Source organism: Sminthopsis crassicaudata, chromosome 1 (genome assembly GCF_048593235.1).
Source record: "Sminthopsis crassicaudata isolate SCR6 chromosome 1, ASM4859323v1, whole genome shotgun sequence".
NCBI lineage: Eukaryota > Metazoa > Chordata > Mammalia > Dasyuromorphia > Dasyuridae > Sminthopsis > Sminthopsis crassicaudata.
In genome coordinates, this window is record NC_133617.1 from 341776804 (window position 1) to 341794001 (window position 17198).

General features: G+C 30.9%; 1 protein-coding gene across 3 annotated transcripts in view; it reads right to left on the reverse strand.

Moving 5' to 3' along the window:
* Positions 1-17198, reverse strand: part of ICE1 (interactor of little elongation complex ELL subunit 1) — a 74630-nt gene that overhangs the window by 47339 nt on the left and 10093 nt on the right. For all 3 annotated transcript variants that reach the window (XR_012484379.1, XM_074279148.1, XM_074279149.1), the window contains exons 2-6: positions 14176-14234; positions 12280-12315; positions 8270-8287; positions 6959-7070; positions 1432-1508 (exon numbers count right to left, since the gene is read on the reverse strand). Coding sequence is in view for 2 of the 3 variants with exons in the window: in XM_074279148.1 (XP_074135249.1) it covers positions 1432-1508; positions 6959-7070; positions 8270-8287; positions 12280-12315; positions 14176-14234 (302 nt within the window). In the remaining variant the exon portion in view is untranslated. The remainder of the gene's footprint in view (positions 1-1431; positions 1509-6958; positions 7071-8269; positions 8288-12279; positions 12316-14175; positions 14235-17198) is intronic.

Consider the following 17198-nt stretch of genomic DNA (forward strand, 5'->3'; position numbering starts at 1 on the left):
AAACTTTTCTGAAAAGCACTGGAAAGTACCACATTTGGATTCTAATAACACAGCAAATGTACCAATAAAAAGAGAGAAATGGTATCAAAAAGGGGAAAAAAATGAAATGAACCAAGTGTATATACTCATACTCTAGTATAAGTTCCATGTTGGAGAGAATACAATTGTGAAGATATCAAAGGCTGATATATAAGGTGTTGAACAGAGAAAGCTATCAAAAGTGTGGGGAAAATATCTTATTACTTCTGGGGAGGGGAGGAGAGGGAAAAGGAAGGTAAAATAGAAAGTATAATTAAAAAACTAAAAACTTGCTTTCCTACTTATGAAAAATTTTTGTAAGAATTTTCTATAATCAAGCTGAATGGACTTATGAGTATATTAATAGGAAACAAGCAGACTTTCCCAAACAATAGTCAACAATAAATACATTTTTACTATTTAAAAATTAACTTTAAAAAGTGGAAAACATGGATAACACTGTGCTTATGATATTGCGATTATAAAAAGACATATATATATATATATATAAAATTTTATAGCACAAAACAGGGTTCTTCAGAATAAAGTGTCTCCCATCAATACTCAATCAAGAGCCTCTGTAAGATGTAAAGACAATACATTAACATTGTTTAATGTTCTACTAATATTGAGCATGATGTGAGTCATGAAATAAGGAGACATATGCTCACCCAAAGTATTCACCACTGTAACCAAAGAGATTTCTACAGATGGTGAGGTCACTTTGGTGGGTGGCATAGTGGATAGCATGTTGGGCCCCGAATAAGAAAGGTCAAATATGACCTCAGATGCTTATTAATATCCAAATAAGTTTAACTTCCATATGGCTCAGTTTCCTCAACTATAAAAAGGGGATATAATAAAGCCCTTCCTTCATAAAGTTGCTGTGAAGATAAAATAAGATAATATTTACAAATTATTTAGCACATTCCTGACATTTAATAAATGGCTTCCTCAATTATTCCTCCTTTAACCTTTACCCCCAAGCCCTCATTTGTAGATATCATTGGGTTTAGCATATCAAGCTTCAGAACAATAATTACACATCCACCTTGATTAAAATTGCAAACACTTCAAAGGATTCAGACTATTTTTACTAGAGGTTCAATAAGTATCTGTATGTACATACTAAAGAGTTCACAACAAGACAAGCTATGCTCAGAGCAGACCAGAAGAGAAGGCTGGATTGTTTTGGGAAATGAGAAAAAACTTTTACCAATTTAATACTTCCCATGAAAGTAAAGGAATATTTTTTAAAAGTCAATATTCCATAAATATTTTTATACAATTTTCAGAAACAACAAAAAAAAGTCTAAAACAAAAGTCTAAATTGCAGAGACTCTGAAATTAACAACCATAAGCTACATATGGTAATTTTTCTTTAAATAAGATAAAGTAAAATAAAAAACTTACCGAGCATCACTTTTTAGGCATTCTTCTTTCACACGAGTATATTCATGATAAGAATCCTGATATATCTTGAGAGAACTCTAATAAGGAGGAAAAAAAAAAAAAAAAAAAAGGCCTGAAAATTGTATTGCACTGTCAAAACCCCCCCAAAAAACAGAAGATGACTTTCTTTTTATGACTATATTTAAATGTAAAGTTTCATATATGTGTCATCAAAGGAAAAAACTCATTATTCAATCCTTCTGCATTATTATTATTTTAAAATTTAATATGATAGGCAATCTGGGGAGATTAATGAGGAAGCTATGTTTTGACATTCAAAAACCCAAGTTCAGGTACTGCCTCAGAAACACTGTGATAGTTCACTTACTCTTTACAAGAAATTTTCAAAGATTATAGTAACAGAATAAAATGTTGATCTTCATTGATAAAGAGGAATTTTCTCACTGGGGAGGTTCACTTATGGTGGTGAAATCACAAGTTCAGGGAAAAACAAAAAAAATTAATGACCAATCATATGAAAATATAATACCAGTTTATGTATAGAGGGACATACAGATATAAGGTATAAAATAGAATACCTCAATAAAAGAACAATGTACAAATATTTAAAAAGAGGTCTTGCTAAAAATTGTTGCAAAAAATACTGAAATGAACATATAACATCAAATCTTAGCCAAAAGAATGAGAGGTAGTATAACCTTATAGTGTAATGAGAGGTATCGATGCAAAAATGGATCCTATCTATGATGTATATTTGTATGTATTTGTATATGTATGCATATAACTTCTCTTAAGTCTCATTTTCCTCATCTACAATATTAGAGGTGCTGGACTCATGACAGCTACGATTCCTTCTAGATCTTTAGAGGAATTAAGGCAAAAAAATCTTGTGATTCTCTAACTCCAATAATAGATCCTACAAGTTACTATGATCAACTCCAATTATAAGGAGACAAACATTAGCAAAATATGCTAAATTGCATTAAAAATACAAACACCCTTTACAGGTGGTTACACTAAAAGATACAAATAAAAAGTTTTCAACAAAGCATAATACTCATTTTTGATTAAAAAACAAAACAAAACAAACAAACAAACAAAAAAAAGCCCTCAAAAGCAGAAGTGAAGGCCACTTTTTAATAAAACAAAAATTCACTTAAAGTAAAATGCCAAAATAATTAATGAATTTACTAAGATAAAAATTCATTTGAAATCAAATGTCAGCATTACCAATCAGATTTTCCAGAAAATACAGAAGTAGATCAAGGATACCTCATTCCCCACTATTTAAAGCATGTCTATCTGACAATCTAAACACTGTTTCATATCATCACAAGTAAATTGGCAATAATGACAAAAATAAAAATGGCTCATGCTGGAGTGGCTGCAGGACACTGTTATACAGAGCTGTCAACTGTTCTAGTCATTCTAGAAAGCAAATTGAAATTATGTCAGGAAGAAAAAAGTAACCAAAATATTTTTGCCTGCCTAGATATTCCCTGACTAAGAAAATTCAAGCAAGTCAAAGGTGGAAGAAAAGTTCCATTTACAGTAAACATTGCAATACCTAATGGCGTAGCAAGAAATTAGAAACACTCAAAATTGTAATGGAGTTTTACTGTGTCATAAAAAATAACTATAAGGAACTCAGAGAAATATGAGGTTTATATGAACTTATGCAGAGTAAGTAAGGAAATACTACGGAATAAAACAATTAATTTTTTTTTTTAATGACAAAAGCATAGCAATGAAATGACACTGAATGTTGCATTATAATGACCAAAGAGGTTCAAAAAAATAAATAGTTGAGAAATGACATCTCTGTTCATCGAAAAGTATGTACTCTTAAGACAATGCCAATGTGTTATTGTTCTGTGTTGCTGAACTGTTTTTATTTCTTTTTCGATCTGTATGCATAGGAGTATATTTGGAAAAAAAAATATTTTTTAAAAAGGTATTAGAGAAGAATAATTTTGACAAAATTCAATATCCATTCCTAATGAAAACACTAGAGAAATAGGAATAAATGGAGTTTTCCTTAAAATGACAATTATCATCTATCTAAAACCATTAGCAAATCATATATAATGGGGATAAATTAGAAGCACTCCTAATGAGAGCAGGGGTGAAACAAGGTTGTTTACTATTACCACTACTATTGAACAATTGTACTAGAAATGTTAGCTGTATTAATAAGAGAAGAAAAAAGAAATTGAAGGAATTAAGAGCATGTAATGGAGAAACCAAATTATCACTCTTTGCAGATGACATATATACTTTGAGAATCCTAGAGAACCCACTAAAAAAATTCCTAGAAAAAATTAACAACTTTAGTAAAGTTGCAGGATATAAAATAAATCCATATTAATCATTGGCATTTCTACATGTTACCAACAAAGTCCAACAGCAAGACACAGAAAAGAAAAATTCCATTTAAAATCACTATAGATAAGATAAAATATGTAGTTGTCTACCTGCCAAGCTACATGAATACAATTACAAAACACTTTTCATACAAATAAAATTAGATCTGAACAACTGGCAGAGTATCAAGTGTTCATGGGTAGACCGAACTGATATAACAAAAATGACACCACCTAAATTAAGAAATTACTTTATAGAGCTAGAAAAAAATAATAACAAAATTAATCTGGAAGAACAGAAGATCAAGAATGTTAAGAGAATTCATGAGGGGAAAAAAAGCAAAGGAAGATGGCCTAACTGTACCAAACCTAAAACTGTATTGTAAAGCAGCAGTTATCAAAACCATCTGATGCTGGAAAGAGTAGTGAATCATTAGAATAGGTTAGTTCACAAGACACAATAGTCAATGACTATTCTAGTTTTTCATAATCTAGTTTTTCATAAACCCAGAATCCAATTTCTGGGATAAGACCTCACTATCTGACAAAAATTGTCAGGAAAACTGGAAAATAGTATGGCAGATATTAGGCATGCTAATTTCTAACTAACATGCTATACCAAGATAAGGCCTAAATGGGTTCATGATTTAGATATAAAAGGGATACTATTAAGAAAATTAGAGAACAAGGATAGTCTACCTCTCAGATCTGTGAAAGAAGGGATGAATTTATGGCCAAAGATGTAGAGATTATGAAAAGCAAAATGGATAATTTTGTTTACATGAAATTAAAAAGATTTTTTACAAGCAAAACCAATAGAGACAAGATTAGAAGAAAGGCAGAAAACTGGGCAAGGAGGGGGATTTTACATCCAGTTTTGATAAAGGCCTCATTTCCAAAATATATAATTGATTCAAATTTCTAAGAATACAAGCCATTCCCCAATTGATAAATAGTTAAAGAATATGATCAGACAATTTTCAGATGAAGAAATTAAAGCCAGTTTTAGTTATATGAAAAAATGCTCTAAATCACTATTGACTTAGAGAAATTCAAATTAAAACAACACACACAGTTTCAGACTGGCTAAGATGACAGGAAAATATAATGATAAATGCTGAAAGGGATGTGGGACAACTGGGACACAATACATTGTTGGTGGAGTTGTGAACTAATCCAACCATTCTGGAGAACAATTTGAAACTAGGTCCAATATGTGAATATCCTTTGATCCAGCAATGTCTCTACCGAGTCTGTATCCCAAAGACTTCATTAAAAAAAAAAGGAAAAGGACCCACCTATGCAAAAATGTTTGTAGCAGCAATGAATTAGAAACTGAGTAAATGCCCATCATTTGGGGAATGGTTGAATAAACTATGGTATAAGAATAAAATGTATTATTATTGTTCTATAAGAAACAAACAGCAGAATGATTTTAGAAAGGCCCAGAGAGACTTGCAAGAACTAATGCTAAGTGAGGTGAGTAAAACCAGAAGAACACTACACACAGCAACCATAAGATTATGGGGCAATCAACTGTGATAGACCTGATTCTTTTCAACAATGAGGTGATTCAGAGCAATTCCAATTGACTTGTGATGGCAAGGGTCATCTGCATCCTTCCAGATAATTATGGAGACTGAATAGGGACAAAAACACATTATTTTCAACTTTTGATCTCATTTTTTTCATATAGCATGACAAATGTGGAAATATGTTTAGAGGAATTGCACATGTTTAACCTATACTGGACTGTTTGCTCTCTAGGGGAATAAGGGGAAGAAGGACAAAAATTAGAAACATGAGGTTTTTCAAGGATATACCTTAAAAACTGTCTTTTCCATATATTTTATAAAATAAAAAGGCATCAATAAAAAAACTGTCTATGAACAGAATATTTATTAGCCAAAGGGACATAAATGAAAGTCATGATGACGTATTCTGCAAAATGAAAGATTTTTTATAATACAAACCATTAATTTCTAATTAGCTGCTTTCCAAGTCTGAATTTTTACTAATTATATTTTCCCTAAAGAAGGATGAATAAAGATATGACTATCTAGAACAATCAATATTAAAGATACATGGAATCAGAGAATTTTAGAACTAGAAGAGATCTAAGAATCATTGATTTTTACATATCAAGAAACACAGAAATTACAAGACTTCTTCAAGATCAAAGTTAGCTATTAGCAAAGTTAATAACCAAGCAAGCACCAGTTCTCCTGATCCTCAGTCATGGAAGCTAACAGCTAGCAGAATGGATAAACAGAGATGGACCTGCAATGAAGAAAATTTGAGACTGAAACCAGTCTCAGATACTAATTGTATATTCCTGGGAAAGTTTTTTTAAGGTCTCTCAACTTCAGTTTTCCTATCTGTAAAACAGGAATAATAATAGTGCCTATATCACAGGGTTGGGAGAATTAAATAAATTTGACAAATTAAATAAAAATGACAGATTATGTATAATAGCAACTGAAAAATAAGAATTTTAGAGCTACGTTTTTTAGTTAGTAAAAACACTGTAAACCTTAAAATACTTTGTGATTATTGAGCCTAGGTGTATATATACTAGTTTGCTGCTTACTTAAATGTGCCTTGAAGAATATGTACAATTTTTAAGCATATAAAATCTTTCCCCCCCATTTCATATAAATGAGACATTCATTTACTGAAAATTATCAACTACTCAAAATTCTAAACTTAAAAAGTTTTAAAATGAAGTTATTAGAAGCCAAGCTGTCAAAGGTTTTAGCAAGCCATGAGATATTAAAATTGCAAAATGAGTTTTCACTCAGTAAGACTATTTTGCAAAATATTAAAATTAAAAATTAAGAAAGTCCTTGTGGACATTTTTTTTTAAAAGATAGCACATATTCTTTTCAGTGTGATATAAAATTCCAAGTGAAAAACCTTATTTCTAACAACTCTTTAAGTAGTCTGGAATTTTAAGATGGAAACCATGCTTAATCTGGCCAAGTCCAAAGATCTAAAGCTACATAACACACAATGACGGAAAATAACAAAATCAAGAAGATAAATTATATCTGTTCAAGATAACATACCTACAACTTACTCCTCCAAATGATTACACAAAGCAACGAATAAATGAGATTTGAGTAAGCTTCAGCCAAACAATACTGGCCTTTTCACTACTGTACCTTTTTTTCTTCTAGCTCTGCTTTCAAACATCCCAGTTCTTCCTGGCATTTCTCCAGAGGGGAAATTTTTTGCAACATTTGTTCCACCTGCTTACGAAGTGCAGAGTTTTCTCTGAAATAAACAGTTTATGTGTTAATACTATAGTATATAATTACTTGAGCTCAATTAATGTACAATTCTTTAAATAGTTTTACTTTTCAAGTGAAAGGTTAAGTCTCTGCTGTTGCTGTCATAACTGTTCTATGAACCTTATTAGCTACATTAGCATATCATAAAATTACTCTTTATTTTTTTCTTTTTATTGCCAAAAAAAAGCCTAAAGGATTTTTAAAAGAGGTTATTAATATAACCTTCTAATCTGACTACTACTGTCCCAGCAAACTTATCTTATCTCCTTAGACCAAACCTGATCCATTGAGCCAAAAAGATTAGTTAACTCATTCCCATATTAAAATTTTAAATTCATGCTTTGTGTTTCAAGCAAGTAATGAACACAATTAGGTAATGCAACATTACTAAAAATTTATGTCCATTGGTAATTAATTCAAATACTAGTTAAGACAACCAAATTAGTCTAAATGATACAAAATAATCTGATGGTACAAAAATATATCAATATAGACATTGGCTAAACATCACTAATGAAAAAATAACTTAAAAGCTATAAAGAATAGAAAAATCAGTGCAGAAAAGCTCTGAGGACCCTATTCCTTTTACTGATATCTGAGTAATTAGCATCAAATATTTTGAACAAATATTAATAAACAGCCAGCTGAAATCCTAATGCTTAATAAAGTTACAGTCTACCAAAGAGTTTTTTGGTCAATGAAGTTGAATTTAAATGATAATGTATAAAAAGTGTGTTTAAGGAGCAAGGTTATCTTCCATTAAGTAGATGTTCAGATAATCATGTGGTAAAGAAGAAAGGCTCAAACAAATGAAGCTTTAAAAATGACACAATCTGTCAATTTTTCAGTAGTTTTAGTTGAGTCAGACTCATTGTGAAATCTTATTTGGAATTTTCAGGACAAAGGTACTAGAGGGGCTTTCTAGTTCTTTTTCTAGATTATTTTATAAAGCAACTGAGACAAAAGGATCACATACTTATTAACTATCTAAATCCCAAATTTGAGTCTTTCTACTTCAGTCCTGGAACCTATCACTTCCTAGCTGCCTGTAAAGATGTCATTAAGGGGGAGCTAATATTATTTTTAGTAAATATGATATGCTATTAGCTTTCTTACTATAGCAAAGGATGTCCACTCAAAAACAAGGCCCATGTAAATTATATCAGTTAAATTCATGCTTACCTTTCTGCGAATTGCAGCTGTAATCTTGAGTTAAAGATAACTTAGAAAATTATGTATTTTTTTGTTTCAAAATATTTTTTTATTAATTTTATACTTTTAAATTTTTTGACAGTACATATGCATGAGTAAATTTTTTTTTTTATATAACATTATCCCTTGTATTCATTTTTCCAAATTTTCCCCTCTCTCCCTTCCCTAGATGACAGGCAATCCCGTACATATTAAATGTGGTAACAGTATGACCTAGATACAATATATGTGTGTAAATCCAATTTTCTTGTTGCACGTTGAGAATTGGATTCCAAAGGTATACTTACTTCTGGTTTTGCTCATTTCACTCAGCATCAGTTCATGTAAGTCTCTCCAAACCTCTCTGTATTCATCCCACTGGTCATTTTTTACAGAGCAATAATATTCCATAACCTTAATATACCATAATTTACCCAACCATTCTTCAATTGATGGGCATCCATTCATTTTCTAGTTTTTAGCCACTACAAAAAGAGCTGCCACAAACATTTTGGCACACACAGGTCCTTTTCTCATCTTTAGTATTTCTTTGGGCTTATGCCCAGTAGTAGCACTGCTAGGCCAAAGGTTTTGGGGCATAATTCCAAATTTCTCTCCAGAATGGCTGGATTCTTTCACAACTCCACCAACAATGTATTAATGTCCCAGTTTTCCCACATCCCCTCCAACATTCATCATTATTTGTTCCTGTCATCTTAGCCAATCTGACAGGTGTGTAGTGGTATCTCAGAGTTGTCTTAATTTGCATTTCTCTGATCAGTAGAGATTTGGAACATTCTTTCATGAGTGGATATAGTTTCAATTTCATCATCTGAAAATTGTCTGTTCATATCCTTTGACCATTTATCAATTGGAGAATGGTTTGATTTCTTATATAGGGTCAATTCTCTATAGATTTTGGAAATGAGGCCTTTATCAGAACCTTTAACTGTAAAAATATTTTCCCAATTTGTTACTTCCCTTCTAATCTTGTTTGCATTAGTTTTGTTTGTACAAAAGCTTTTTAATTTGATGTAATCAAAATCTTCTATTTTGTGATCAATAATGACCTCTAGTTCTCCTTTGATCATAAATTCCTTCCTCCTCCACAGGTCTAAGAGGTAGACTATCCTCTGTCCTCTAATCTATTTATGATCTCATTCTTTATGCCTAAATCATGGACCCATTTTGATCTTATCTTGGTATATGGTATTAAGTGTGGGGCCTTATCTAATTTCTGCCATACTAATTTCCAGTTTTCCCAAAAGTTTGAAAATTATGTATTGTAGTATTATTTTTTTTGCAGGTAGTGACAGGTTTCCCCTGCAGTTATACTTTTGCAAGTGAGAGCTCAACATTCTGCTGTCCCAGTGATAATTGATAAACCTGATTAGCTATACTGGTATATCATCATCTACTCCTTAATCCTATTCTTTACTTTTTTTCTTTTACTGGCAAAAAACAAACAAAAAGGATTTCTTTAAGAAGTAATCAACATAATTTTCCAATATGTTCCCTATTATTTGTAGAATCAAATATCTGGTACTTAGAGCTCTTCACAAGCTGACCCCTTCCTACCTTCTCAGTTTCTTTACTCTCCCCTCCCTGCATACACTGTCCTATATGCTGTTTCACAAAGGATGCACTATGAGCTTTCTGTAATTCTAGCATGTGCTACATCCTTTTTTCAACCTACTTTCCATCATTACTCTTCTCAAGTATGACCTTCCACATGAAATCTTTCACTTTCAACCCAAAATATCTTATATTAATACCTTGCATAAACTGTATATGTTTTCACACTTTTCTAAGAATCACTAGTAGTTGGAACATAAATATTTTACTTTAATAGTAAGCAGACTTTTTAAAACAAGTAGTCAATGGGTTCAAAAATGAAATGAACCAGAACCCTTAAAGAACCCATTTTAAATGACAATAAAATAAATGTTCTTCAAAACTTCATTTGAATTTTTACTTATTTCCAAGAGTAGAATGAGGATTGAACAGAACTATAGTATAAATGATATTCATACCTATATAATCTGCTGTATATTTTCTGTAACATTAATTCATACATGTGTTTTGAATGCTTATATTTGTGCTTTAGTGAGTTCTTAAGATATACTTATACACATCATTTGTATATGTATGATACATATATAAAAAACAAAATCATGACTTTAAAAAAAAAAAAATTCCTGCTGATATAATCTGAGCTCAGATGGAATGCACTTACAATATGGAGATAATGAAATTAATTCCAATACAGATAAGGGTCTATGAAATACCACATCATAATTCCTATATCAATTTCCATTTTCAGTAATGATTAAGAAACACTTTTCTTGAAGATCTATTTCAAAGATGCATTAGAAATTGGAAAATGACTTTAAATAATAAATGAGCTTCAAAACAGTAATGGAACATTATTTCTTTTATTATTCAGGCTTTCAAAGCACTTCTAGATTAGGAGGCGGAAAAAAAAAACATTTTCAAAAAGAAGAAATTATGTAAACAGATTAGGATGAATACACATTATTTCTTTTGGATGAAACATTACTTTAACACAATCCTCATTACTGTTCATGAATTCCTCTACTCTATTTTCATGGTTTACTGGTATTCCTATAGTAAAAAGCCTCCTACTATTTCTCTTATCACACAACAGTGAGACTAACCTTCCTCGCAAACATAATTGGCCTTATGTTCAAAACTCTTTGAATGGCTCCATTCTGAGGCCTGAATATAGTTCCCAACTCCTAAGCCTCATATCCAAGGCCCTCTAGAAATAGGGACCACCCGACCACCTTTATGAATCCTCTGAATATACCCCACACTTTCCCACCTCTCCTTATCCCCTTCTCTTATGTACTGAATTCTTGCCTAAACTTTAAAGTCCCCAATCTTCTTTATGAAGGCTTTCCTTATTCTTTTTTACATTTCAGTATGAATTTTATTTCCACTAGTATTTGTTTTCAGATTCTATCACTGGTTGGTTCTTTATAAAGCAAGAAAATACTGATAGTCCTAAAGTTTACAATGAGTTAAGACTACAAAGACTCCATTTAAATGGAATACCAAACTTGGTATTTTTCACAGGTCTCTATGAACAATTGTCTATAATCTAAGTATATGAAACAAATTTAATAACGGACAGTTAAACAGCACAATACCTTTCATGACTTCCTCACACATCATTTCCTTTCCCACATTCTATGGTCCAGCCAAACAAGCTTCTTTTCTTTTCTAAACACATGATACTCTCTTTCCCCTTTCTATGCTTTGTACTGGCTGTCATTTCCATGTGTGGAAAACACCACCTGATAAACTCTGCCTTCTACTTGAACTCTTTCCTAATCCAATTGCTAACTACCTTGGATTTTGTCTATGTGTGGCTATAACATGTATAATACTCAATATATGTACACGCTATCTGCCTCAATGAATATGCTCCTTGAGGAGGGATTGTCTAATTCTTGCATTTTTATCCCTCATAGGAAGTAGTTTATAAATACTTGTTGACTGACAGGATAAATTCCTACTTATCCATAACAAAAGTTAGAAAATAAAAAGCATATGTATTTGTGCTAATATAACTATTTAATCTGAATATTCCATGTCCCAAATATTTTTTATCATAATTTCCTATGCTATAGCAGATTTCTTCTAAAGTTCTAGTTTTCACAATGTTACTTTCAGGTAAATAAAGAATATATATATTTCAATTTTAAAGATAAGGTAAACTATATACAAAAATGTCTTAAAACTTTTCTAAGATCCTAGAGTTAATAGCAGAATCAACTGACTAATCAGCATATTAAATACATTGACTTTGAAATAAGACATGTTCTTTATCAAAGTCTATGTCTTTGATCTTATTTTACTTTATATTACTTTGATTAAGTATTAAAGAATTCTTTCAAAAAATTAGACATAAAAGAGATCATTTTAAAGAAATACTAAGCAAACATATTGAGAAGTAAAAATCTATTAAAAGGATATTATCACATTTCTTCTGATATTCTGTCAGCAAATTACTGTGAGGAAAAAAAGAGAAAACAGAATAAATCATTTACAATGGAAATATAAGAAAATCACCAGTTTATATTTTTTACTTGAAAAATCTAAACAATTATATTTATTAATATTGTGCAATACATAACCCTTATACTAAATGACCTTATATAGTAAACAGCTTAGTAAATATATTCTAAGATAAACAAGTCACAAAATATGATTATTCTAAAAATACAGCATTAATTATCATTATTATTATCTAAAACTACTGAATTATGAATTTAGTGAGGGAAAATTCCCTCACTAAAAATTCATCTGATCTGACTAAAATTTATGCCTAATATAATTATTAGACTTTTCACAAAGTTTAATGAATTTTAATTGAACTTCCCAGAATGACTGGAAATCATAGTATTCCATCTTTTTTTTTTTTTTAAACTATGAGGAAAATAAGAGAACAGTAAGAAATTCAAAAAACCCTTCCATATCAGAAAACAGAATGGTGGCAGACCAAAGTCTACTTAACTTGGATTCTAAAATTATTTTTCAGTCTGGATCCTGAGAGATATCATTTTACTTTTAAGTCAATTTCACCCTGCAACACAGATACCAGTGTTGGAAATAGTCATTCCTTCCAAGCTAATTTAACATTACAGATTAGTTAAGAAAAAAATGCCAGAAATTAGTCAGTAAATTTTTCATACACTTTTTTTCTTCTCCTTTCCCATGTCCTTAATTTTTTTTTTTTTTGGAAAGAGATAGGGAATCTTGTTTAAAGTTAACACTGTGTAAAAACTTTCATTTATTACACTAGAAAATTAAAATTATAATATATATGCTGCTACTGTGTTCTAACATATTCTAATGTACTCATTCATCCCATAAAGAGAATGTGGATTAATTCTCAAATCCTGGTTATAAATTTTTTATTTTGATCTACCATTTGAAGCTTTAAAATTATCCAATTATTCTGGAAAGAAATTAGAAACTATGCCCAAAAAGTTACTAAATTTTGACCGTAAAAATCCACTTATAGGTCTATATCCTAAAGAAATCAAAAGAAGAGAAAAATGATCTACATGTATAAAAAATATTTATAGCACCTCTTTTTGTAGTGACAAAGAACTGGGAACTCAATGGGGCAATGGCTAAACAAATTTATTGTAAATGAATGTAAAGGAATGCTACTATTCTAAAAGAAATGATGAAAGAAGGAGTTTTGGAGAAACTTAAGAACAATTTTATGAACTAATGAAGTGTACTTGAAGTGAACAGAATCAGAAAAACAATTTAGCTAGAACATTGTAAAGACAAACTTTGAGCAATAAAGAAATCTGACTAAGATCCCATGGTAAAAGACACATTTCCCAATAGAGAAATAAAGGTCTCAGTGCAGACTGAGACACAGGAAGTGTCCCAAAAATCTTAATACAGTTTTAAGTTTTAATAGCACCCTGCGTATTTCCTAGAAATAGTTAAAATGGAAATGTGTTTGTTTTACAATGCATAAATATACGCACAAGGGTTATAGGATTGTTTCCCCCTCCCCCCTCACTGGGATGAGAAAGGGAAAGGAAGATTTTTTTATTAATTAAAAAAAAAATTAAAATCTGCCTAATAAAATATCTTAAAACTATATTAACTGTCACTATATAGACATTCTCCAATGCTAGTCTGTTAGTGAAAAAGAAAACTGATATGGGCTTGGCTCCACTGACACTGAGCTCAAGATCACTGTACTAACACAAGTAGAAATTTGTATATATCGCTTATTTTCCCCAGACCTGCTATAGTAAAGCCAAATAACAAAAAAACTTTTGCTCACTTAAAAAACAAACAAAACACACACACACACACACACACAAAACATTTGTACTTACTCTGTATCAATTATTTTTTGTTTTAGTGTGATTAGTGCAGCAACATATTCATTTAAATTCTGAAAGAAAAAAAAATCAATCAGTTCTAGTTACATTTTCTGAGGAGGCAGTTCTAACAAAATCATTGGATAGTTATTATCTACACAATAATAACTGTACAAGATTGATAGGGAGAGCTAAATGTTTCATATTTCTTTTCATTTGAATATCAAGCAGTAACCACTTCAATTTTCCAGTGCCTAACACTTAATAGGTCTTCAATCTCTTGAATTATCCTCAGTACTTCAAAGAATCCAAAGTTAACAAATATAAAATTAATTCCCAAACTATTTATGAAAACAAAACTAAACACATAAAACACTTTCAAAGCAAAAAGTGAAAAGTGGTATGTTCCTAAGTCTTTCTTTTCTTACTTTTTCAGTCACAATGTAGTAGTGTCTACTACTACTAGTGTGGTAATACTACAGAAGTGATTTCTGAAATATAAATGACTACATAGAAGCCAAACATGAAGAGTTCTATATAAATAGCTTTCCAATTCATACGTAATCCTCTAAGCAGAATCATGCTACACTAAATTTTAGATGCTTTTCTGGACTATCTAAAAAAATTTTTTTTTCAATTTTTTTTTTAATGCTATAATTTATTTGATAGATTCCTAGAATTTTAGCCTGATTTGATTCACAATGTAGATGATTCAAAGACAATAAATAGTCATATGGAGGAAACTTTTTTAATTTAAATGTCTTTTCATTTATTTTACATTGTGCCAGAAATGGGAAATGGTATGTGACTTAAACATTGTTCTAGAACAAATATAAAAATATTAAGTATTCCCTTACTCAACATGAAAAGATCAAAACCATATACTAAATATGAAACAAGGTTTATGATGCTTTCATTTGTAACTTTAGAATTATCAGTAACCAATGATTAATAATGCTAGACCTACTAAGTTAACATCTTAATTTCAATAGTTTCCAGGTTCTAGCCCAGTTCAATAAGTTGATTAAGAGTCAGAAAATCTGGGTATTACTCCTGAATATGACACTTAGATACTAACCCCAATTTCAATTTCTTTTTCTGTAAAAATAGGGATGAGCATCTGACTACATTGAGAATCAAATGATATTACACAAGAAAATACATAGTAAGCTACTAAGCACTAAAGAATCAGAGGAAGACTTCACTGAATAGTGCACATCTTTTATGAACAATTCATGAAAAGATGGCCAAGTTATCACACAAGACAAGAAGAAATGAAAGAGTTTTAATTTGTACTGGAATGAGTTATTTATATCAGTAAGATTACAGATCCATCAAAGTACATGAGAACTAAGAACAGATATATTTGATCGAGAAGTATGAGAAGATTTTTAATACACATCTCATTTAAACCATACAATAAATCTATGAATTAGGTACCATTTTTCTTTTTAGCAAAAGGAAATTGAGGCTCTAAGAGGTTCAATGAATTTTAGCCCATGGTCATTGAATTGGAATCTGAACTCTAGTTTTCCTAACTCCAAGTCAAATATCACATATTCTATTATATCATCTTGCAAACACTGTCCCCATCATGAAGACCCGATTTTTGAATTCCAACTGGGGAAGTTCAAATCTTAAGTTTCCATTTGAAAAGGAAATAAGCTTTTATTGATTACTTGATTTATTTTTAGTTTGATTAGGCTCCCTTCTTTAAGAACTACTCCTTTTAAAAAATATATTTTGGTTTTCTTCAGTTATATGTCAAACAATTTTTTACATTTGTTTTTAAAACTTTGGATTCTCTTCTCTTTCCCTCACTCCTACTGAGAAGGTACATATGAAGTTATGCAAAATATATGAAGTCCTAAGAGCTAAGCCACATTAACAGAGATAGTCTAGGTTACCTACAGATTTGGATGAATAGATTGAGAATACATCTTTTCATCATTTAGCAGCAGATAATTTTAGAAAAATAAAATAATCATAAGATTATAAGGTTTTTCAAAAGGCTATCTCTTTTTCTAGCAGAAAGCAAAGGGGGAGAGGAGAGGATATGACCAAATGCTAAGCAGAAAGCAGGGGTTGACCAGAAGCCAAGTTCTCTTATCTGGCAGGAGAAAAGTTTATCAGTCCTTACAATGTAAAGTCCCCTTTTCTTTTTCTTTAACTAGAGTCTAAGTTGAGTAAAAGACCCTGCTAAGGAAGATGGGAAGTGATTGCTAACCTCTGACCACAAGTTCCTTTTTCCTAGTATATTTTCTGGTTACAAAAAATATCACCTAGAGAGAAAAGATGTGGAATAACCAGCAAATAATTAAGAAAGTCTGAGAGAAGATAATTAACCAGGTGACCTGCCCTTGTCCAAATGATTTATGTTCAAAACAGTTTCTATAATTTTTCCAATTCATTTTTTGTTATTACAAAAACTTCTGTGAGTTACTCCTTGTCTCTGATCTCTGAGGAGTAAGGTAACCTGGTTTAATATGCAAATTCTAGCTTTGCAAATCAAATCATAAATGACTATAACTTCTCCCTCAGTTTCCTTTTTATTTCAGACAATTTGAACACATCTCCTAGAAGTAACTATCCTTGAACACTAATATATTCTGGCCTTCAAAGAAGTCCCTTAATCACTCCACTGTTCAGAAAAGCAGAGTGACCTACTGTTCCTGGCACTGTAAACTGGAACCAAGAATTTGGTTTTCTACAGCAACAATAATATGTTTAAAAAAGAGAGAATTGAAATGAAGGCAGTCATGGCATTTTGGCAAAAAAGTCTTAAAATTTGAAGTTAGAAGATCTATGCGTTAAGCATACTACCTTTGTAATCTTCAGAAAATTACTTTACTTCTCTGGACTTGTTTCCCTATCTAGACAAAAAGGGAAATGGGCTATATGATTCTGGTGGTCTTCATTGCTACTGCCCTTCTAACTCTAAATCTTAGAATGTTAATAATAAAATGAAACCTCAGCTATTAAGAACATTGAGGGCTATGACAGCATGGAAATTCATACTAGAAATGTAGGGTAGGCTA